Here is a 25,251-nt window from a genome sequence, read left to right as displayed (position 1 = left end):
GGGGGCCCGTGATCAGACTAGTAGCTGCCAACCAACTGTCGGTCCCAGTTGCCGGGGTGGTGTGGGTGCAAGTGACGCTGTGCGGTAAATCCCTTGGTCGCAGAGGGGTGGTACTGACTCAAGGAGAAGCTGATAAGCAACACCCCATCACTCTAGGCATGAATGTGCTACAAGAGTTCGTCAACCTACTGCTCAATGACCCTACAGAGGATACTGAAGCAGTGGGGTTCTCGCACAACCCAGGCACAGGTATTCCATCAGCTGGTGCGGGCAGAACGGGTACATCAGGACCGCCAGGAGGGCGAGGCTCTGGGTAAGGTCATCACACCAGCGACTCCCCTGCTTGTGTTACCTCCTGGACAGACTGTGGTGGCCCTGCCCATTCGAGCCCCGATACCCTTGGAGGGCATGGAGGTGCAGGTGGAGCCGTGTCCCTCGGAGCGCCTACCTCCTGGCATACTGGTGGCCCGTTCCCTGGCTACCGTGCAAAAAGGAGCCATCCTGGTACGCTGCGTTAACCTTGAAGACCGAGACACCGTTCTGAAAGCACGGACTGTACTGGCCAAACCAGTAAGGCCGCTAGAAGAAGTGCTGCCAGCTCCGGCGGTTCAATTGCGAGTACACCCCGAGGATTCTTGGGAAGTAACAATACGAACCGTCCAGGCCCACGAAGTTTCAGCACAAGAGAAGGGCCGAAATATTTTGGAGCAGATGCGGGCCGAGCTTTCTGGATTAACTGCGGCCCAACTCTCACAGATAAAAACATTGCTGGGACAGTACCATGAGGTATTTGCTAGTCATGAGGACGATTTTGGGTGTACCAGCGCCATCACTCATGAAATCCCCAAAGCAGGAGCGGCCCCTATCCGGGAACGATAGCGACAGATTCCGCCACAACTCTATCAAGCGATGAAAACTTTGCTAGCCCAAATGCTGCAAAAAGGGGTGATACGGGAAAGTCAAAGCCCCTGAGCGGCCCCAATCGTGTTGGTCCGGAAGAAAGATGGTACACTACGATTCTGTGTGGATTATCGTAAACTGAATGCTTGCACTATCAAGGAATCATACCCGCTGCCCCACATAGAAGAATCCCTGTCCGCCTTGGGGAAGGCAACATATTTTTCGACCCTGGACTTGGCAAGTGGGTACTGGCAGGTGCCCATGTCAGAAGAAGATAGGGCCAAGACGGCGTTCATATTGCCCATGGAACTGTTTGAGTTCAATCAGATGCCGTTTGGGCTGGCCAACGCCCCCAGAACCTTTCAGCGATTGATGGAGCGATGTCTGGGAGATCTCAATTTTGAGGCCACGTTGATCTACCTGGACGACATCATTGTCTTTGCCGCCACCTTTGAGGACCACCTGAAGCGGCTGGGACAGGTACTCAGCCGGTTGCAAAAGTACGGGTTGAAGGTGAAGCCTCAGAAATGCCACCTATTTCGCTCTCAGATTGAGTATCTGGGTCATGTCGTTTCGGCAGAGGGTGTGAGGCCATTCCGGGAGAAGGTTGCTGCTATCCAGGAATGGCCTACCCCCGAGACGGTGAAAGATGTGTGAGCTTTTCTGGGGTTAGCCGGATATTACCGTCGCTTCGTAAAGAATTTTGCATGTCGAGCTCGAGCCCTGCACAATCTACTGTAGGGGGCTCCCGCTGGGGCCAATGGGTGAAAAATCCAGTGGTAACACCCTCAGGAAGAGGCCTTCCAAGACCTCAAGGCTGCACTCTTGGATGCCCCAGTGTTGGCTTATGCGGATTTCTCTCAACCGTTCATCCTGCATACTGACGGGAGTCTTCACGGGCTGGGGGCTGTGTTGTCACAGGTTCAGGATGGCCAGGAGAGGGTTATCGCATATGGAAGTCGCTCACTCCATGACTCCGAGCGTAACCCTGACAATTACAGCTCTTTTAAGCTCGAGCTCCTCGCAGTGGTGTGGGCTATGACGGAGAGATTCGCAGAGTACCTAGCGGGCTCCGAGGTGGTAGTGCGAACTGACAACCCGCTGGCTCATCTGGAAAATGCCAAATTGGGGGTTCTGGAACAACGATAGGTGGCCCGGATGGCGAAGTACAACTATAAGATTATCTACAAAAGAGGGGCCGAGAATGTCCATGCAGACACCCTCTCCAGGATTCGACATGCAACTCCAGGGCAGAATCGAGACGAAGAATTTGAAGGGGAGGAAATCCCGTTCGCTCTCACTGCTACCGTGCTCACAACTGGCAATAAAAAGATATCTTCATCTGAGACCCCAAGGGGCATACTGGAACAATCCCGGGATAAGTGGATACAGCAGCAACAAGACGACGAAGAGGTTGGCCTTCTCAGGACATGGGTCGCTGCTGGGCAATTACCCACTGACTCTCAACGGCCAAATTTGCCTCAAGACCTGTTTCTTATGCTGCGACAATGGGAGAGGTTGGTTATCCGAAAGGGATTATTGTATCGTAAAATAACATCACAAACAACCTCGATGACGGTTTGGCAGGTGGTTACGCCAGGAGTCCAACTTCACGTATTGGCTCGGGAGGCTCATGAAATAGGGGCCCATTTCGGAACAAAAAAAACTTTGCAATGGCTGCAACAAAAAGCTTACCACCCGCGCTTGCCGGCTGTTGTGGACGAAATTTGCCAGACTTGCCGGTTGTGTGAACTAGCCAAACCACCCGCTCAGCGAGCCGCAACACAGACTATTGTGACCTCAGCGCCCCTTGAGCTGCTGACGGTGGATTATTTGACCATTGGGTCCGCATTTCAGGGATACGAACATTGTCTCGTTATGGTGGATCATTTCACTAAGTTCGCTGTGGTCACCCCTACTCAAGACCAGACCGCGGAGTCGGCTGCCTCCGCAATTTGTAGAAACTTTACACAAGTATACGGCTGTCCTCAACGAATGCATTCTGACCAGGGAGCATGTTTTTTGGGAAAAGTCATAGAAGAACTACATCACCTCTATGAAATTGACAAATCCCGGACCACACCGTATCACCCGCAAGGGAATGGGGCTTGTGAACGATTTAATCGGACATTGATTCAGATGTTGCGCACTCTGGAGATTGACAAAAAGGCCCGTTGGCCCAAATATGTTTCCGAATTAGTTTGGGTCTATAACAATAGGGTACATCGAGTGACTGGCTATACCCCCTATTCCCTGTTGTTTGGGCGAGAAGGTAAAGGGATCACGGAGGTGGAGTTAGACCCCGAAGAACCTCAGCCCTGGACTGGAGTGTCGTCTTGGGTCCGAAATCATCGTCATTGGCTGCAAACGCTTCACCGAATTGTACACACCAAGCTCCGAGACTGGGAGCGCCCAGGGAAAAATACAACCCCGCCTCCTCACCTCCAAAGCGGGGACCGGGTGCTTGTGCTAGATCAACGCCCCCAAAACAAACTGGAGCCGCGTTGGGAAGAAAGCCCTTATCGGGTCTTAGGCCTGTTTCACACTTCCGTTTTTGTGTCCACCAAACGGATCCGTTTCCGTTTTTTTGACGGAAACGGATGCAAACGGATCCGTTTTTAAAAAACCGGATCCGTTTTTTTGACGGATCCGCGGTAACCGTAATGGAAGTCTATGGGACAAAAAAAACGGATCCTGCAAAAAATGGCGGATCCGTTTTTTTACGGAAACCAACGGATTTTGACGGATTTGAAAAAAACGGAAGTGTGAAACAGGCCTTACGCCGTATCCATCCAGACGGACCGGTGTATGAAATACGACCTGCGGAGGATGAAACACTGCCCACTCGTGTTGTGCATCGTAATATGTTACGCCCATGTACTTCCTCCGACCCGAAGCAACCGGAGCCTACCCCGTCGACATCCGAACCGTCTTCCGTATGTTGGGACCCGGACGACGACGAAGATTGTCTCACAGGACCCGGAGGCCCTCCACGCAGTAATGAATCATCTGACACAATTAGCCCGCCCGCACCAACCAGCCCACCGATGTCCACCACCCCAGATGACTCTACCCCAGTTGAACTTAGACGCTCCGAGCGGTCAACAGCCGGCAAACCCCCCGAACGATATGAGAAAGATCAATTCATATGGCAACGAACATTGAAACCCCTAGACTGAGCTCAATAGACTAAGGCCCTCGCCCGAGGACTGGCGAGCTTACAGGGTGGAGGAGTGTGGGGAGGACTCCCAGACAGTGAATTGGCAGGTACCCAGGGGACCGCCATCAGGGTTCCTGAGGGAACGATACTGGGAGGACAGTAAAAGGAAAAACTTGCATGAAGTTGTCAGGGAAACAGGGGGTGGAGCAAGCTTAAAGGGAGCAGGGGGCGCGCTGAAGTGGCAGTTGACAGAGAGCCGGACAACAGACAGGGAGCCGTGTGAGCAGAGAGAACCGAGGGAGCGGACGGTGTGTTGTGGAGAGACCGACCGAGGCCTGTGAAAGGAAAGCTGCGGACTCACTGACATGTGAGACGTGAGAGCCGGTCACCAGCGGCCGCTCCCCTCATACGGTTGCATACAGCCGCCCCCGCTGTTTCCCGCCCTGTTGTGACAAGTCCATGACCTCCACTGACCGCTGCGACGACAGACGATTCCTTTACAGCGGTCAGGACACTGCCCCCCTGCCTTCTCCCTCAGCTGCGGCCCTGTCATCACCGGGCCCAGGAGGCGCCACCTCGCTACAGGCGGCAGGAGAGGCCCCCGTCCGGTTTGCTAAGGGGCCCCAAGCAGAGGTCGGTGAACGGTTATATTTAGAGACTGCGTCATAACTCCGCGGTGGGACGAGAGCCGCAAGGAGACGCCTGTTGCGCCCCACCGGCATAGTTTCTTCAGGGCCAGTTGTGCCCCACCGGCATAGTTTCCTCAGGGCCTGTTGCACCCCACCGGCATCGTTTCTTCAGGGCCTGTTGCGCCCCACCGGCATCTTTTCTTCAGGGCCTGTTGCGCCCCACCAGCATCGTTTCTTCAGGGCCTGTTGTGCCCCACCGGCATCGTTTCTTCAGGGCCTGTTGCGCCCCACTGGCATTGTCTCTTCAGGGCCTGTTGCGCCCCACTGGCATTGTCTCTTCAGGGCCTGTTGCGCCCCACTGGCATCGTCTCTTCTGGGCCTGTTGCGCCCCACCGGCCCAGTTTCTTCAGGGCCTGGTGTGCCCCACCGGTATCGTCTCTTCAGGGCCTGTCGAGCCCAGTTCCGGCCCGGAATATTGAGGCGTCAAGACAGCCGCATCAGCGACCCCTACGCGGCCACGCTTATGATCCTAAACAGACCCCCGGGAAGGATAAGTTTAATAGAGGAGATAAGGACCAGTAGTTTGGTCATACGTGGCCTATAGCACCCGGGCAAACCGAGTTAATCGCAGTTTGTTGTTAACACTTTTGGTTTGCCCAATATAGCCCCAGCGGCTACAGTTTATAAAAGTTTATTCCACAAACCACACTCAGTCTCATGTCTCGTCACTGCATCCTGCGAACTTGCTGAACCCTACACATGTATAATTGAAGATTGTAGGGATTCCCGCTCAGCAGTAGGTAGCGTTCACACAGGTACTGGATTATTGTGTCAAAACAACGGGACGTTTATTTCCACTCATTGCACAGTACCAAAACAAACCATAAACATAAATCCCTAGCCTTGTTCGGGCGTTAACTAAAAAATAGACCTTGGCTACGTCAGCGTTTTTGAAATCTGCAGTATGTCAATACTTGCAGTGTTCTTCCAGCATTTTTTGACCCATAAATGGCAATGTGAAAATGTAAAAATGCTGAGAAAATGCAGCAAACAGGTTTTGTTGGGGTTTGGCATTGGTTTATGCTGCATTTTTGGTAAATAAAATAGCTTTATTAAAAACATATTGTAGAAAAATCTCACATGTAATCCACACAAAAACAGTGAAAAAAACAACAACCAATGGTGCTTCAAAAACACTATGTTAAAGAGTTTGTCCAGGACTAACAGGCAGGTATTTTGATAACAGAGGCAACTGTCTGCCTGTTCTAACCGGCACAAGTTCAGAGCGGTCACCGACCGCTGTTGCTGGCTATTCACCTGCTTCACATCAACAGAGTAACTCTTTTTTCCTCCTGGCTGCTCTGTTAACTGGGCGTGACTGCTGAAGTCATGCTGATTGACAGCCGACTCCCCACAGTTAGGCAGTCGGGAGCCAATTATCAATCAGCATGACGTCGGCAATGACGCCACGTCAACAGAGCACAGAGGATGAAAAGCCGCTGCTCTGTCAATGTGATGTCGGCAGAAGCTGCTGAATTGCTGGCACAAACTGTCTGTGATCGCTCTCAGACAGTAAAGATCGGCAGGTAATTAGCAACTATCTGCCTGTTAGTTGTTAGTAAAAAATAAAAACAAAATAGTCCTGGAAAACCACTGTAACATAGCCTAAGGTCATAAGTTTTTATCAACTTATTATTTCTTGCAAAAATACAATTACAAGAATTCAGTATAACTGATATACAGTACCTTGCAAAAGTATTTGGCCCCCTGGAACTTTTCAACCTTTTCCCACATATCATGCTTAAAACATAAAGATACCAAATGTAAATTTTTGGTGAAGAATCAACAAGTGGGACACAATTGTGAAGTTGAACGAAATTTATTGGTTATTTTAAACTTTTTTGGAAATTCAAAAACTGAAAAGTGTAGCGTGCAATATTATTTGGACAATTTACTTTCAGTGCAGCAAACTCACTCCAGAAGTTCATTGTGGATCTCTGAATGATCCAATGCTGTCCTAAATGACTAATTGTCATGATCCAAGGTGGATCTGACAAGTAAATGGACAAAGTGAACTTTTTTCCCTTCGGCTTGGTGCCAAAGTTGGTTGATTGCCCCCGGTGGCCATTAGAATTATTACACGTGGTGTCATTCATTCTAAGTTGCCCCGGTGGTGGTGAGCGGTAGTGTACTTTAGTTTCTTTGGTTTAATGTGCACGTAATTATAAAGCAGGTGTGATGCTCTATAAATGAGTGTCAGGTGTGTTTGCTCACCGTTGGTGATATTGTGAGTTAGTCATTCTCAAGGAAGCCTGGGTGAAAGAAGGAGCTGAATGAGAGTCCTGGGCAGCCCAGCCAGAGGGGTTGAGTCAGCTATGGAGTCTGCATGGAGGGCTGGCATGGTGTGGTGGAGTCGCAGTTTATGGTGTCAGCAGGAGGTGCTTGCATGGTTTGGTGGAGTGGCGACAATGGTGAGAGTTGCACTCAGCATGCTGGACTTGGTTGCTGAAAACTGGACTCAAGCATGCTGGACTTTTTGGCAGAAGCTGGACTCATCTTTGGGACTCTGTTTACTGGGCAGCTGCAACTGGTGGTGGACTCTGCTCCAAGGCTGCACTATGGTGGTGGATCCGGTTATGGTGATGGATCCGGGTGGAGGAGAAGATGCACGCAGGTGCTGGGCTCTGTTGCTAGGAGCGTACGCAACAGAGCAAAGTTAAGTGGTGTTCCCCCTGTATTGTCATTTTCCCTTGTGTGTGTTTAATGCAGTGGTGGGATTAGTTTCCGCACCGACCAATTCCCTAGTGAGGGTTTAGGGTCAGGGCGAGTCAGGGTTTTAAGGTTCCTGTGCGTCGCCCGGTGCGGAACCGGCATAGGGAACGTAAGGAGTGCAGGGACTCTGGCTCAGGGGAGTGCAGGAGGTCTCCACGTCCCTATTTCCTATCGCAGGGCCCACCATTGTTAATGTTACCCAGGTTCCCCTTTATTATTTAAATTCGCCTTACTGGAGGCGGGGTTTCCAGACTATTGTATAAATACGTGTAATACCTAAATTCGCCAGTTGTAGGCGGTGCATCCAGCTGCACGTCTTATTATTTAAATTCGCCCAACTGGAGGCGGTGTATCCAGGGTCACGTGTGTCATAGGGGTTCGCCTTGCGGTACTCGCTGCGTCTAGACTCACGTGACCGTGACACTAATGATGATAAATATAATCCACCTGTGTGTAATCAAGTTTCCGTATAAATGCACCTGCTCTGTGATAGTCTCAGGGTTCTGTTTGAAGCACAGAGAGCAGCATGAAGACCAAGGAATAGAACAGGCAGGTCCGTGATACTGTTGTGGAGAAGTTTAAATGATTTCCAAAACTTTAAACATCCCAAGGAGCACTGTGCAAGCGATCATATTGAAATGGAAGCAGTATCATACCACTGCAAATCTACCAAGACCCGGCCGTCCCTCTAAATTTTCATCTCCAACAAGGAGAAGACTGATCAGAGAAGCAGTCAAGAGGCCCATGATCATTCTGGATGAACTGCAGAGATCTACAGCTGAGGTGTGTCAGTCTGTCCATAGGACAACAATCAGTCATACACTGCACAAATCTGGCCTTTATGGAAGAGTGGCAAGAAGAAAGCCATTTCTCAAAGATATCCATAAAAAAGTGTTGCTTAACGTTTGCAACAAGCCACCTGGGAGACATACCAGTGGAAGAAGGTGCTCTGGTCAGAAAAAAACCAAAATCAAACTTTTTGGCAACAATGCTAAGCGATATGTTTGGCGTAAAGGCAACACAGCTCATCACCCTGACCACACCATCCCCACTGTCAAACATGGTGGTGGCAGCATCATGGTTTTGGCCTGCTTTTCTTCAGCAGGGATAGGGAAGATGGTTAAAATTGATGGGAAAATGGATGGAGCCAAATACAGGACCATTCTTGAAGAAAACCTGCTGGAGTCTGCAAAAGACCCGAGACTGGGACGGAGATTTGTCTTCCAACAAGACAATGATCCCAAACATAAAGCAAAATCTACAATGTAATGGTTCACAAATAAGCGTATCCAGGTGTTAGAATGGCCAAGTCAAAGTCCAGACCTGAATCCAATCGAGAATCTGTGGAAAGCGCTGAAAACTGCTGCTCACAAACGATCTCCATCCACCCTCACTGAGCTCGAGCTGTTTGCCAAGGAAAAATGGGCAAGAATTTCAGACTCTCGATGTACAAAACGTATAGAGACATTCCCCAAGCGACTTGCAGCTGTAATCGCAGCAAAAGGTGGCGCAACAAAGTATTAAGTTAAAGGGGCCGAATAATATTGCACGCCCCACTTTTCAGTTTTTGAATTTCCACAAAAATTTAAAATAACTAATAAATTTCATTCAACTTCACAATTGTGTCCCACTTGTTGATTCTTCACCAAAAATTTACATTTGGTATTTTTATGTTTGATATATGTGGGAAAAGGTTGAAAAGTTCCAGGGGGCCGAATACTTTCGCAAGGCACTATATATATATATATATATATATATATATATATATATATCCAAAAATAGCAATGGCTTTCCATTCAGTTTCACTTGAAATACTTTATCAGCACCGTTCACTTAATAGCAATATAGTAAATAATAATTTTCCCCTAATGTTTTTGAGCCTTTCACACAATCGAGATGAGTATAAATTCTAGGAAAGTTTAGAATATAGTTTGTTCCATTTATCAAGCGTTTTTGTCCTTTTTTTATAGCTGATTTTTAATTGAATTTTCAAAATAGTCACAGAAGAAAAACTCAAGGTAGTAGCATTCAATACATATAAATTCTACTGAAAATCAAATCAACAATCAACGGACTCAACACCAAGTAGTCCACATCTTATTATTCTATTTGAACAAGGACAACAACAGGACGGGTGATTGACACAGAAGGGAAAAAGGGAATTGGAGAACAATCCTAACTCAGCATAAACTTCTTAAATTTTTCATAGCTGTGTACAGTACCAATCCCTTTGTACCCAATATGTGCCCCAAGGAAACCAGACTACTTTAAAGTGCTCATCTGTAGTATTTAATAGGGGGGTAAGGTATTCCATGCTTCATACATCTTGTGTCTGCTCGTGTAATTCATTATTTTATGGGGGTTGCACCAAACTCCATTTTTATTATGTCAGACATCTAGCAGCAGTGCCATGTGTAGCAGGAGCTGTTTGGATTTATGGCCAATCTGAAATGGTGGAAAATTTAGGAGATAAAATATGGGATCCAGGGATATCTGAAGACCAATTATGGTACCTTAACAATAAGATGGGTTTTGTCCCTTTTTAAAAAGTTACTGAACAACCTCCCAAATCCTAGTGAATTGTGAGCAGTGTCTAATGATATTTCTTACCATAGTTTTGAGTAATTTTGTATTTGATAAAACACTTTAAGAACGACTGCGCCTTTTGTGCTAGTACTTATAGCTCCGACCTGGTGCAGCTGTCACCTTATGTGCATTTCATCTTGAATGATCAAAGTGACATAAACATAGTGATTATGAAAGCCGCCGCACTTAAAGGACACTGTGGGTTTTGTCATCTCGAAATACTGTAACTATTGACATAGTACAATAATTAAAGTACTTAAAACACCTCTACAAAAAAAGAAGTAATGACACGATGGAAAAGGAAACCCCACAAAACCTTTATAAAGATTTGCATTCTAGTTTCTAGAGTCTGCGAGTACATTTTCACAATAAGTCATATTGAGTGTTTTTTTTTACACGCGTTTTTATCGCATTTTTGAGGATGCTGTATTTGTCTTTTTTGGTATGTAATGTTTTAAAATAAGTTGCTTTGTTTTTGATACTTCCTGGTATTTGGCTTTGACAAACTATATTTATATAGTCTTGTGCAGCTTTTATGCGTATTTTACTCGCAGATTTTGCGCATCTACTGCAATTCTATGTGGCAAAGCCACAGAAAAAACTCGGAGTTCTCAAAAGAAGCAATTACCATGTTGCAAATTTTTTTAAAAATCCATCACCGGATCTGTAAGATGCTGTGTTTATTGCACCGTGAAAATATGAAGCATCAAAAACTCATTAATACCTCAACATGTGAACTTAGCCTGAGCAATGGTATGTTTCAATTACAAATTTCCCAGAACTTTAGCTACATACTGTAAGTTATTCATATACTTTCTTACATGAGAACTAGAACAGCACCTCCACTCTAAGGAAAAAATAAAACTGTATGAGCTCTTCGATAGCTGTAAAACACCCTCCTGATGGACAAATACACCTGTGAAAACTGGTCAGATAATTAGAACTGGTATAGAAATTAGTTGTAGTGTCCCTGAAATTCAGCCATGTCCCCATTCTCCTCATTCTTACTGTCCTGTTTACCACTGTTAAACCACGGCTGTGGCAAAACCAATATATTCTGCTGATCTTCGTCTATAGCTGGACAAAAGGGTCATCAGCCCATGTATTGTATTTATAGAGGTTTGGTCACAAGAGTTTTGCTCTTATTTTATTCTCGCTGATTCCTTTGAGTATGACTTTTTTTTCCCAAATCCACAAACATGGGTGTTTTTATTTAGCACTAAGTTTATAATCTTTATAAAGGGAGTGTGATTGGGCAAGGTGGCTCGGTGGTCAACACTTGCAGTGCTCGGGTCCTGAGTTCAAATCCTATAAGGGACAACATCTGCAAGGAGTTTGTACATTTATGTTATTTACTTACTTATATAACACCATCATATTCCACAGCACGTTACTGATCTCATCACTGTCCCCATTGGGGCTCAGAATCTAGAATCCCTATCAGTATATCTTTGGAATGTGGGAGGAAACCGGAGAACCCGGAGGAAACCCACGCAAACACGGGGAGACCATACAAACTCCTTGCAGACGTCCTTGGTGGGATTTGAACCCAGGATTCCAGCGCTGCAAAGCAACCGTGCTAACCACTGATCCATGTGCTGGACATGTATGTTCTCACTGTGCTATAATCAAAAATGGGGAAAGTCAGTCAATGCCGTCAGGAAGCAAATATCAACAATCATGTAAAACCTGAGTCAAAAATATGTATTGCAGATAGGAGTTTATTCAAAACATATATCAGTCACCCAATGTCGCCGACGTTTCTGCCAGTATGGCCTTTATCAAGGCAATTATCTGTGTGACTTTTGATGAGGAGAACTAAATACTTATACACATATAGAAGTGTCAGGGACAAAGCTGCTGTGTGAAACCCTAGTCATTTTAGATGCGTTCCACAACTTCGGGGGTACAGCCTGGCTGGCCTATGATGAGGCCTTCTGGCAAAAAATAGCAGTTCATCCTACAGTATGTTTGGAGAGTCAAAGACGTCGGGCTTTGGATTAACTTAATGCTTCCCCAACGTCACGTAACTCAGAGGTCAGCGTCGCAGCAACTGCTTAAAACAGGAATTTGCTTCTCATTTAATGATGCCGGGTGTAAGTGGCCGAACACTTGCCGTTTTCACCACAAATGTTCCTACTGTAGTAAAATACACAAGGTGTCCAAATGTTTTAAAAAACTTCTGCCTCCGGTTCGGTCAGCTTTGGGTGGCGGAGTTATTACTGGTTCGTACAGCCAGCAAAGGTGACAGAAGTCACCTGGTTTTGAACAAGGTTTTTACGGTCTTAGTTGCCGTGACTCTTTGGTGTCCGAGTTTGTTTAATTAAAAAATAACCTTGCTGTCGGACAGCCCAGGTCTAGTGGGTACCATTAATATGCTGTTGTCAAAGTGTCTGGACATTGCAGAGTTATTAAGGCAGTTGGTTCTGATCTGTTTGAATTTTAATATTTGGCTGAAAGCATCTTTGGGAAGCGAGCCAACTGTTATGGTAAACGACTCTCTTTCTTTCTTCAGTATTGGACGGAGTCAGATTACGCCCCTCCGGGCACTGAACGGGAAGGCACTCCTTGCCCGGCACATCTGTGGCAAATATGTCCGAGGTAGCCTGTGAGTACATTTTTCGGTCCCTGGGTCCTGTAACCTGGGCTGCATATTCAGTTGCATGGATGGAGTGGTTGCACTTTTGTGCATTGGAATGGGTTTCACCTCTGTCAGCTCAGGTTTCGATGACCCTACGTCTTTTGGAAGGACTGGTAGCCATTCCAGCATTTACAAAGTGGCATCTGGAGTATTATTTTTTCTGAGGTTGCATGGTGCGTTTTCTATTTTGCTTTTATTTCCAGTTAAACAATTCTTAAAGGGTTTGAAGAAAGAGCACTTCCGAATGGACGGAAGGAGAGCTATCTCTATTGACTTAATGTCTCGAATGTGGGCGGTTTTACATTCTGTTTGTTTGAATACATTCGAAGTTATTCTGTTTAAATCTTGTTTCTATTTGGCATTTTTTGACGTGTTCTGCATAGGGGAGTTGATTTGTTACAGCAGATATTGGCCCTCGGGGATGACTGTCAAGGACATTGCTATAATGGCAAACAAGGTGGTCATTATGGCTCGCAGGTCCAAAACGAACTAGATCGGGAAAGGTGTATCGGTACACCTCGTCTATACCAAGATCGGAACTCTACCGCCATGCTAATATAACCAACTGGTTATCGGTTCGCCCTAGGATTGACGGCCTATTGTTTATCCATGAGAACGGGGTTCCATTGACTCGGTTCCAGTTCAATTCGGTGATACGACGTTGCATGGCTAAGCTGGGGTTGGAGAATCTTCAATTTTCATCCCACTCGTTTCGCATTGGCACAGCGACGGATGCAGTTAGGATGGGTGTAGCAGAAAGTAAGATTAAGAAAATTGGGAGATGGGCTTCTGGGAGGGTTAAATTGTACATTCAGCCTGATAGTATCATCTAACATTTGCTGTTTCATTTACAGGTAGAAAGTATGTCTGGATTATGGGACATTCATTCGTCCACTGGGCGAGGATGAGGGCCCAAGGACGAAACTATACGGACAATCTTTCTTTCAATCACGATACCGTTTGTATTTGGTGGTACGGGTGCAGAGGCATGAAATGGGAAGCTCTCTGGGTTACATTGAATAGTTTCTCTCACCAGTTGCCCAATTCTGATTTGATTATCGTGCACTTAGCTGGTAATGATCTTGTAAGAATACGCATGCTGATTTATTGTGGCAACTGCGACACGATTTAAAAGTCGTACACTCTAAGTTTCCTTATGCCACTATTGTCTTCTCTGAGATCGTGCCACGCTTGATATGGTCCTCTGCGAATCCGCAGTTTCTAGAATCCATTCGCAAAAGATTCAATAAAGCATTAGAACGTTTTCTGCTGGTGGTGGGTGGGTTTTCCCATAGACACATTGACCTAGAAGGTTTTATAACAGGGCTGTATAGGAAAGACGAGGTCCACTTAGATGCTATTGGGTTGGATATTTTCAATAAAAGTGTGCAAACCCCGATTTAGAAATAGCTGAGGGGTTTGGGGGTGGCCACCCTGTATCCGGTGTTGAAAGATAGTCGTTTTAAAGTTGATCCTTGAGTTTATTGGTCTTTTTAAAGTGGACTTTGAAAATCTTTGATGTTATTTATTAAATAATGTATTATATAAATTGGATTAATTATTTAAGTAACCCTATTAAAAGCCTCTCAGCCATTTCATGCCAGCCTTGGTCTCGCGTATTCTTATCGCCTATTTAGTAAGTAAGTGGATTGATAGGGCCTACGAGTAAGGCCAAAATTAGCCAAGTAAACTAGAAAAGAAACTACTGTAAATATTTTCTATCCACATCCTAAATAAAATCCCTCAGTGTGCAGCCCTTTACCCAACTGTGAGACGATTACTCTGTTCATTACCCATGTAATGCAGGTCTTTCCCTTTAACTAATAGCCAAAGCGTTTAGTCAGTGCAGCCATTTTTACCTGATTTAAGCTCCTTTACTAGAGAAGACATAGTGTTGGTTATGGAATCCGCTGCCACTAACAAGTCATTCCTTAGATTTCTTCTTGCACCTAAAATGTCAAATTAAGAAAAGCTGATGACAATGATACCCACAGCAAAACGTGAGCTGATAAATAACGATGAGTGAGTATGCTTGTTACTCAAGATTTCCGAGCATGCTTGGTTGTACTTCAAGTATTTTGGATGAGCTGCTAGACAGCCTGAATACATGTGGGGATTGCCTGTTTGTTAGGAAATCCCCACATGTATTCAGGCAGTCTAGCAGCCACGAATCATGCAGCGGCGGCGAAACAAACAATCTCCGAGCACGCCAAAATACTCTGAGAACACCCGAGCATGCTCAGATATCTCGAGTAACGAGCATACTCACTCATCACTACTGATAAACTGTCCGTACAACCTCTGTACCAGTGTAGCCCGCTGAGATCATAGGAGTTTGTTGCGTCTAAGATGGCTTTTTTCAGGTGCACTAGTGTGACCCCACACTTAAAAAAAAAAAATCGATTCATTGGCTTCCAACCATACTAGCCCAACCATGTGTGAAAGGAAACTAGAAGGAGCTCCACTGGAATTTGGGCAGGATGTGACTTCCAATTTAAAAGTGTAGACCTCCATATCACACAACTCTTATTTTAGATATGGTGCTCCACAAAGCTGTCATACACTTGTAAAACAAAGTAAGCGGTACCACGGCCATTTTATTTCATTGCTTCTTTTTATCAAATATTAAAAATGAAAATTTACATCCGTCTTACAGTTTCAATAATCGAGCTGTTGCCAACTACACCATGATGTTGCGAGTCCAAACAAGAGAGGTGGGGACAAGATTGACAGGTCTCTGCCTATGTGTGCGCATAGGATTCACTGGAGCTAAAAAAGGTTTAAGCCACAAAACTGATAAGGGGCATTGAAAATGTTGGATATAATGAAAGATTAAAATAATTAAATTAATTTAGTCTTGAGAAGAGACGTCTAAGGGTGCATCATGATTACCTGTACAAGTACATAAATGTTCCATACAAAAATATGGTCAAATTTTTTTTTATGTACGTAAAATTAATTCAAAAGACAAGTCACTCTGCCTGGAGTAAGAAAACTGAGATCTCCAGAGCAGACCAGGCTTCTTTGCCATAAGATAATAATATATGGAATACTCTAGGAGCTGTTCACAGCGGGAACCATTGATCATTTTTAAAAACGCTTGAATGCTTTTTATTTAAATAACAAATATAAAGGAAATGTGTTAAGTTTCTTCTTGTTTGGTCCAATGGATCTACAATTGGGGTCTGGAGGCGAACATTATCACTTATGGGGCGGATAACTGGATGATGTGGCCAGAATTTAGCAAAAGGGTGCAGGGCCACGCACAGCCCACCAAATTCACACCAGAAAGAGGAATACTAGTGAAAGTGTGGCGGGCGTCGAAACGATTTTTTGTTGCATGGACAGCTACTCTAGCATTTACACTTTTGTGTAACACTTAAAGCAAATTTCAACCTGAAATTGTACAACAGCCTTATAGTCATAAGCTAAGACATTAGGTAATTATAACAAAAAACCCATTCTGTGCAAGTAGTCTGCACTTCTATCATGAATCCTAATTTGAATATAATTCAAGACAATACAATGAAAAAACCTTTAAAATCGCATACAGCACCACAACCTGGTCCATAATCCATAATATTGTTAAGGTTTAGGATGAAACTCTGCGGTCACTCTATGCAACTGCAGACTTCTGAATCCTAAGGGTGCTTTCACACTGCGTTCAGATGCAGTCTACTACGACTGGGTGTCCGCCTCCTGTACACGTACACGTTTGGAAATAATGCATGGCAGAGTGCAAGTTCTCCCTGCCGACACCATTCTAGCCTATGGCCCAGTCGGCGCATATGTCTGAATCCCGTTTTGCAGGGGTTCAGAAGTAAGCCTCGACAGGGCCACCAAACTGGTGCCTTAACGCAATGTGAAACCCTCCTGACAACGTGTGGTGCATACGCTGGCAGGATTCTCTGTTATTGCTGGTGAGTGCGGAGAGTCATGAGCCAAAAGTGCGTGATTTGCATACCAGCGTTCATTTGCCAAATGTAAACAGAAATATGCAAATTACACACCTGATAACGCGTACACCACATGCTGTCAGGATTCAGAAGTCTGCAGTCAGATAAAGTGACTACAGAGTTTCATCCCAAGTCTGGACACGCTGTTTAAGGATGGATACGTGTGGGCTCTTCTTTCTGACTTGATGTTATTAAAATGAGATGCTTCATCACAATGATTTTGCAAATCGCATTGTTTTGCTATGGTTCTACTGCTCACTTCTGTGAATTACCCTACTCACCACCTGACACTGCGTCATATTTTAACTATGTCTTACTGTTTGTACATCTCATCTTTTACATTCTCGTATATAATCTTTATCACTCGGAGTAATGTTCACTGACTTTTGTACTTTTTGGTCGGATTTTTCACAATTATGTGGCTAATCTGTTCATTTACCAGCAATGTAGGATGATCCTTAACCATATGATGGGTTAGCGCTCCCTCAAAACACACCTGTTCAGAGCGGCCTATCACATTCACTAATCAAAGTCATTCTCTGTGTAAGTGTGCGTGCGTAGCCCATTCACTATCTCCATCCATCCTTCACTCCTGCAAGATGGCTGGACCTTCATTGTAAATACACCATTGTAAATACACACCTGTACTCTGTATCTCCCTCACCTCATTGTAGATTGTACGCTCTCACGAGCAGGGTCGTCTTATTTCGTCTTATTTTGCTTTAATTATTGTATTGTTAGCGTTGTTACTTATGACTTGTGTTTTGAAACTGTTAAACTGTAAAGCGCTGCGGAATATGTTGGCGCTATATAAATAAAGATTATTATTATTATTATTATTATTATTTATTAGCGCCAGGCTCCAATGCTGTTTGGACCTTGTAAGGGATTGGAATTGTGTGATTGTGAAATATATTCAAATAATGATTCATGTTGGATGGGCAACCTACTTTGCTTGTAAGTCTTTTTCTCTTTATGGTATAGATGTGTGTTACATGGTAAGCAGTCTATACGTTAATATGCGGGACCCACTCTTCTACTCTTTTTTTACCTTTTCTGGTAATTGTATTTTTGCCGTTTTTGGCAGCAATCTCTGCATGGGACACATCCGGTGACAACAGGCATGGGGCCTAATTGGTTTGTAAACTGATAGTACAAGGCTAGTCATATTCTGCTATAACTTACTTTGAGCAAAAGCCTCTTGCACATCTCCGCCAACCCCTGTGAGAGAGTCCTGAGGAGTGTGTGTTGGGGTGGAGCAAGCCGATGCAGACCGTATAGGCATTGGAATAGGCCGGCTGATGGTGTGACTGGGAGAGGAGCGAGGAGAGCCAGCCCCCTGAGTCTGAAAAAGACATACAATGATCAGGGGAAAATGGATTTACAAGAAAAGATGTACATTATTATCTGTTTGTAACTTAGGAATTGTTGTTCATAATAGCAGGAGCCCAATCACGTATTGTCATTATGGATTCCTGACTCCGGACGGGAAGCCCCATCCGTAATAGTTATCACCCTACTTTTCTAGAGACAAAACCAAGTGACAGAATAAATGATTTTGAAAATATCAGATGACGCCGCCCTCAAAATTGTGGTTTGCCCGATTTGTGATTAACATGAATTCAGTAGATAAATCGGAGTCCAAACAAGTCATGCAGGTCATAGTATAACAGGAGTAAAGTAACAGAACAACAGACATCACAATTGTATCACATATGGAAGTAGCAGCATGCACGGCGACAGCTTCTGACCCACGTAGGTGTCGTGTTACTAGCCATGCAGCATCAGTCCTACACACTAATGGTCAACGTTCAGGACAATATTAACTTCACAATTATTGCCACATAGAAATATAATATTTGCACAATACTTCTTTGTATCTCTAGATATGTATAGAAAAGAGGACTAAGCAGATGTTAACGCATTTAGAGGAACGCCTATGGGTGGATTTTAGGGCACGCTAAGGATTTTCACATCTGCTGCATGCCTTTTCTGTTGCAGATTGTTCACAGATTTCTGCACTTGCAATTTCCACTCATTTCTGAAAAATAAATGGCATCTACTAAGGCTCAGAGAAATGGAGTGCATCTCACCATCTGTGATTTGTATAATTATTACTTAGAACCACACAGAACAATAGTGAAGGCGTTGTCCTCAGCAGCTATTTAGACCATGTCCATTTTCCAATCCAGCAGTGATATATGCATTTATTGCAGAGCCGACAAACAGAAGGGCAAAGAACAATTGTTTGAAACTCCAATACATTAACTACACAGACATAAAATAGCAAAAAACCTAAGGACCATAGCATTCAGGCAACTGTGAACACAAGTGAATCTAGATTAAGGACGCACACAAGTGATACCCAAAAAATACAATACTGATGATTCATAATAGCAACGGACATAGAAAGGTTTTAATTAATGTCATAACAAAATTACACAAAAGCACTTAATGATCTCTAAAGCACCTAAGAGACTTATATGATTGTTAGCTTCTTGTTAATTTTGTTAAAATAATACACCATTTTTCACATCCCATGCCAATACAAGACATGCACCCAGTGATGGGAATATACAGGAGGACTTACAGCCTGTCTCAGCTCCTGTTCCTGCAAAATGGTCATACGCAACAGAAAACAGAATATGAAGGTCCATTAATATATAGGAGGCTTCCCATTATTATTGCTACAAATACAGAGCGATCAATTTACAAAGGTTGTAAAGAATTAGAAAAATATGGCTACTTATTGTAAAAAACAGGACAACACATGTCTAGCCCAGATGCGTTAAGACTTGGGTTTCTAATGCCAGTCTTAATGAGGGACATGCAGGCATAAGATGTGCCAGATTGATTAAGTGGCATCTTATCACGGTGTTGCACCTCTGTGAGCCTCACCAGAAGTATTACTCTAGTCAGGGACTGGAGTAACGTTTCTGGTACAGGAAACAGCAGCATTTTTGCTGTATTTGGCGGGAGAGTGTAGCCATGCCCATTCTACCGCCTCACATATTTGAAGGAGTTGCTTCACACCGGCATGAAAATGCCAAAAATCACAAAACGTTTGCGCCACTCCGCATGGCGCAAAGGTTTAGCAACTCTTCAATGTGCTTTTTGCCACTTTTCTAGTGTAAACACTTTGATTTATCGGGCCCTATGTGCAATATTCAAGCTCTGTCTCGTTAACCCCGGCAGAGTTATGCTGTAATATTGGACACAAGCCAAGTGTGGCAATGTTTTGGGCGATAAAGAGCCATGTTGCTAATACTGTAAAAGCCCCTTAACTTCCACTAGAGCTGTAAAAATAACTTCTATCCCTCACCTTCAAAAGTTTCATGAGCCCTTCAAGCTGCACCATCAGCTCCCTCCTGCTTTCTTGCAATGCGGACATCCTCTGCTCAAGTTCATCTTTTCTTTGTCTGAAGAATGATACGAATCAGATCAGAAAGCGCACCATGCATTAATTATCATAGATTACAATCAACCTTTCTGTCTCTCCCTTAGTCGACAGCCGTTATCTCACAGCTTTGGTGGTAATGGAGTATGTGCTCAAGTAAATGAATGGAAAAATATATCAGTGATATACAACTACATGTTTATTGTCACTTTAGTGTGAGACGGAAATTCTGGGCTTAGAAAGCCAAGTACAGCAGTGGGTTTTAATTTGCGGACAATAAAGCAGTACAGCTTTTTCTCTTCCGATGAGCACTGGATCTCCCTTTCTTGCACTACATGCTGTATGGAATGCCGCACTTACTCCAAGGGTAAGCTGTTTTTTCTCCCTGATTAAATTTAAGTGCTTTCATGGTTGCAGACTAGAAACCCCTATGTGCTGCCTTCTGACTGACCCGTCTTGTAATATGAGATCTAAAATGTAGGTAGGCGGGGCAGAGAGATCCGCATAACATGAAACTAAAGGATCAGGCAGGTACTGTACAGATGAGGTCTTTCAGTAAAGTTCCCTCTTTGCAAGCACAATACATATTACTATGTGAAGACATGTTCTCATACATCGCAGCAATGCACATGTCTGCTCACCTCTCTGCTCATGCCGTGTGGGGCTGCTAAGTGCTACACTCTACTTTTTCCAGCAGCCCCATTGAAAGCGAGAGTGGCAGCTGTTGGGCATGAGTGCTGCAGATTCATTCTAGACCAGATAAAAGTTCCCCACTGGGAATAAAAATTCCTTGTTCTGCTGATTGGTGGGGGTCCCAGCGGATGGCCCCCCCATAGATCCCAAGGATATGAGATAGCTTGTTTTCACAAGACAGCCCCTTTAACCTCTCGCTGCTGTTTAGCTTGGTTTTAAAGATTACCTTTACCCACTATTATATCGGGGTACGTATCGCACACAGGGGCATGACTATTAATGTTAGCTCTGTCTTTCTTTCATATGACTCTTTTAATGTGTGAAACCATGAATTTACTTATGATCTCTGGTTACACGGTGTCTCATGTAGTTGTAGACATACTGTACAAGCAAAGAGTTCTGGTGTTGGCACAGAGAATAAATGGGAAATGAAAGGTCATCTAAAGTGCCAAAATCCATTTCGTAATGGTGTGACAACAGGAGCACTATGTGACATTATTTTAGGCTTTACAAACAGAGGGTTTTATACTCTGGTTTGTTCTTTGTTTTGTTTGAGGCTTGGATTCAATTCTGTGGCCATGATGGCGGTTCTGCACACTCAGTAACGGTATAGATAGGGACGGAAGGTAAATACTCGGCTTCATAGCGGCGGATTCTATCTTTTGCTACCTGAGCAGGCGGAGTTCTGCCAGAAGAGTGGGATTCTGTTGTGCTTTCTCTGGGGTGGGCTGAGAGGCCTGTTCATGTTCAATTCTCAACCTCTGTATTTCCTGTAATATTTCTCTGCAAAAAGATGGAATAAAATGTTACTGTGTCATATAATATGTGGACATTTATCACCATTCTGTATGAAGAAAGAAATCTGGAATTCTCCACTTAAGGTTTACAAATAGATATTAGTTAGTTAATCTAAAATAAGTTTTATTATATGAGAAGAGGGTCAGTGAGACTTCAGATTAATTCTCTTCTTTATCTGCCCTCAATGTAAAAATGAAGAAATCATGTTATCAAGATGCTTTGTTAAAGGGTTATTACCATCTTTCTAAATACATTTACCTTTTCAAATGAATCTGTCACCAGGTTTATTCTACCTCATCTGAGAGAAGCATAATATAAGAAAAGAGACCCTGATTCCAGCGATCTATCACTTAGTTTACTGAGTGCAGCAGTTGTGACACAGTTCTTTGATGTAGTATGTAGCAGAGCTCAGAAAGCTAAACCCATCCACACCTCAAATTAGCATTGTTCTGTGCACATTGTATATTGGCAGTGAGCTGCTAATCAGTGGTGTGGGCAGAGTTGGTCCAGGATGCACATGAGCACCTAGTCAGGCAGTGATAATCTCCTGCTGATAAAACATTCACTGTATGGAAACAACAGCACACAGCCTAATAAGTGATAAATCGCTGAAATCTGTGTCTCATGCTGCCCTCATATTACATAGCAAAAGCCTGCTGACAGATTCCCTTTAAACATTTTTGAAAATTGTTGAAGCAAACTTAGCTTAATTTGCATTTTGGATTAAGTTATTCACTTTGTTTTCTCACAGTGTACTCTTTATTTGTAAGACTGAAATTTGGGTGCAACTGATCCACCTTTGGTAGAGTGTTTTAGACTGTGATGCAGAGCCAAGAAACCCTCAGAACATATTTACTTGCTTAGAAATACAATTTTTCTGCCATATTCACAGAACACAAGTCTAAATATAAGCAAATGGTTTTTATTGTAATTTGCTTTTATTTGCTGATTGTAGATTGTGTAGCATTTAAAGGGAACCTTAGCTCTGATTTATACTTTCCAATGTAAATGTGCCATTAGAGGAGTTCACCATTTCAAATGTGTAAATAAGCTGAAAGAAATGATTAGCAGTTCTATAGCATGTAGTCCAGAGGCATTTCCAAACAATCACGCTCGTATCCCAGGTAGTAGTACCATTTCCCTGCAGTGCAATCACTTTACTTAACTGAGTGTCTATAAAAGGAGCCATAAAACAAATACCAGATACTGTACCGGTTTTTATTTTCCAGCTCTGCAATAAGCTGTCTCTGCTGCTTATTTGCATCGATGGTAAAAGAGATGTCTGGGCCTCTCTGCTGACTCTGCTGCAATAAAACAAAACATTCTTATCAAGAATCTCCCGGGCAGAAGCCGCACAACGACACCCTATAGAGGAATAGATGTTCTACCGCAAGATGTGCTGAATGTATGAGACAAACAAAGCCAGAAAATGGTCTCACGCTGTTTTGCTTCAAGAAATGCTATTTAGGCCGGGATCACACATGCGAGGAATACGGCCGAAGTCTCGCATGTTTATACCCGGCACTGCCGCCGGCACTCAGGCCTAATTTTCAGAACATGATCATCAGCAGACTGTTCCTCTTACATGGTGAATTAAGAAGAAAATGGATTCCGTACAGATTTGAAACAAGTTCTTCAATCCTATACATTTATGACCTGGCCACAGGAAAAGCCACTAATGTTTGATAGGTACAGGTCCTGCCCTTTGGAGCCTTCTAGGTGAGAGGTACTATGAGATGAATTGATATATAGCCAGATTTTTCATGGAGAGGCTTTTTAACCCCTTCATTACCAGGCTATTTTCCAGTGGGGGGTTCATTTTTGTTTTCTTTTACAAATTCAGAAATCTGTAAAACAAAAAATTGCTTGTGTTGCCTCTTTCCGAGATCTGTAACATTTTCATTTTCCAGGATCTGGAGCTGGGTGAGGGCTTAAATTTTGTGCCCTGAGCTGACAATTTTACTGTTTTTACTAATACCATTTTGGGGTAGATACGATGTTTTCATCGCCTCACTGCATTTTATTGCAATGTTGTGGTGGCTAAAAAAAAAAAATGTAATTCTGGCTTTTTGATCTTTTTCTCGTTACACCGTTTAACGATCAGATTAATTTATTTTAGATTTTGTTAGATCATATTTTTAAGAATGCAGTGATACCAAATAAGAGTATTTTTTTCCAATTGCTATATTTATAATGGAGCAAAAGAGGGGAGATTGGACGTTTTATTTTTTCATATTTTTAAAACTTTTTTTTTTCCACTTCTTACTTGTTAGTCCTCCTAAGGGACATTAGAAACATGGAGGTCTTCAGGGGACCCCCAGGTGTCTTGGCAACCCATTGGCGCCCAGTGGTCACATCACAGGAGCATGGAATGACGCCCCCATCTCCAAGCCAGCGCGTGTTAGATAACACTGTCAGAGATTGACAGTGGCATTTAACATGTTAAAAGTCACAGGAGAACCACTCCACCCGCGGTTGATAGAGGCACATGATGGTTGAACAGTTCAGCCATCATCAGGCGGTAAAAATGTGGGCTCAGCTTGCATCTACTACAACATCGCAATATCTTTTTTTTTTTTTTTAAATGTGGAGCCCAAAACTGAATCCAATGTGGCCTTATAAGTGATTTGTAGAGGGATAATAATACATACAGAAAATCCCATGATCTCACTCTCTTTATATATTTTTATAAATGTTGTTTGCTTTTGCAGCTGCTGCTTGACATTGAGTACTGCTGCTTATGATCATTTTATAGTTGAGTTATTACTACAGGTGTAACAATACCAATCATGTATACTCTTCTTAAAAAATACTAAAGCTTTTTTTTTATATATTAGGCTAGATATATTTATTTCTATAAGTTGTATTGAATTGTATTGATTTTTTTAAATCCCACCATAGGGTTATTTTATTGCTCTTTTAATACCCTGAAAAACTTATATTGCTGTATAAAACTTTGGTGGGGCCTTAAAGGTACTAATAGATTGCAGAATTGGGTGACAAGGGGAGAGTTGCAAGTGTGTTAGGATGTGCTGGCGATGGCTACCCATCAGTGCCCGGGCATTGACCGCCACATTTAAGGGGAAGAATGTGTTCCTTCAGGGCTTTGGTAGCATCAGGCAAACGAGCACCCGCTCCACCTGGCACAAGACGTCCCACCATCCGAGCACGCCATGTATTACTGTGCTATAAAAACATGGATTCTTGTGATAAACTCACCGTAAAATCCTTTTCTCCTAGACGCTCATTGGGGACACAGGTACTGTGGGTGTATGCTACCGAAGCCTGGAGGCTGACACTAAGTGAAATAAGAGGTTAGCTCCTCCTCCGCCATATAAAACTCTCGCCCCGATTGCGGGCGGAAACCAGTTTAGTGCAAAAGCAGTAGGAGAACAACAAAAATCAGCCTTAATGCAGATAACAATATGTCTTGAAAAGAACCACCCTAATATCAACAAAAAAGCACATTAATTAAATAAACAAGAGCCAATTGGCTATCAGGGTGGGTGCTGTGTCCCCCAATGAGCGTCTCGGAGAAAAGGATTTTACGTTGAGTTTATCACAAAAATCCATGTTTCTCCTTCGCCTCAATGGGGGACACAGGTACTGTGGGATGTCCTAAAGCAGTCCCTGGGTGGAAAGTTGACTCACCGATCCAAGCTACAAGCACCTTGTGTCTAAAGGTGCACCACCACTGCTTGGAGAATCCTTCTATACAG

General features: G+C 43.8%; 1 protein-coding gene across 17 annotated transcripts in view; it reads right to left on the bottom strand.

Moving 5' to 3' along the window:
- DTNA (dystrobrevin alpha) overlaps nucleotides 1–25,251 on the bottom strand; it is a 377,884-nt gene that overhangs the window by 36,131 nt on the left and 316,502 nt on the right. For 11 of the 17 annotated variants that reach the window (XM_073583762.1, XM_073583761.1, XM_073583757.1 and 8 more), the window contains 6 exons: nucleotides 22,745–22,836; nucleotides 21,404–21,517; nucleotides 19,967–20,063; nucleotides 19,235–19,255; nucleotides 17,830–17,989; nucleotides 14,548–14,637 (listed from right to left, as the gene is read on the bottom strand). In XM_073583762.1, coding sequence (XP_073439863.1) covers nucleotides 14,548–14,637; nucleotides 17,830–17,989; nucleotides 19,235–19,255; nucleotides 19,967–20,063; nucleotides 21,404–21,517; nucleotides 22,745–22,836 — 574 coding nt within the window. The remainder of the gene's footprint in view (nucleotides 1–14,547; nucleotides 14,638–17,829; nucleotides 17,990–19,234; nucleotides 19,256–19,966; nucleotides 20,064–21,403; nucleotides 21,518–22,744; nucleotides 22,837–25,251) is intronic. The other 6 variants (XM_073583758.1, XM_073583773.1, XM_073583771.1 and 3 more) reach the window with 1 other exon arrangement.

Source organism: Dendrobates tinctorius, unplaced genomic scaffold (assembly GCF_039654945.1).
Source record: "Dendrobates tinctorius isolate UK_male_01 unplaced genomic scaffold, ASM3965494v1 ptg000081l, whole genome shotgun sequence".
Taxonomy (NCBI): domain Eukaryota; kingdom Metazoa; phylum Chordata; class Amphibia; order Anura; family Dendrobatidae; genus Dendrobates; species Dendrobates tinctorius.
This window is presented reverse-complemented; position numbering and strand designations above follow the sequence as displayed.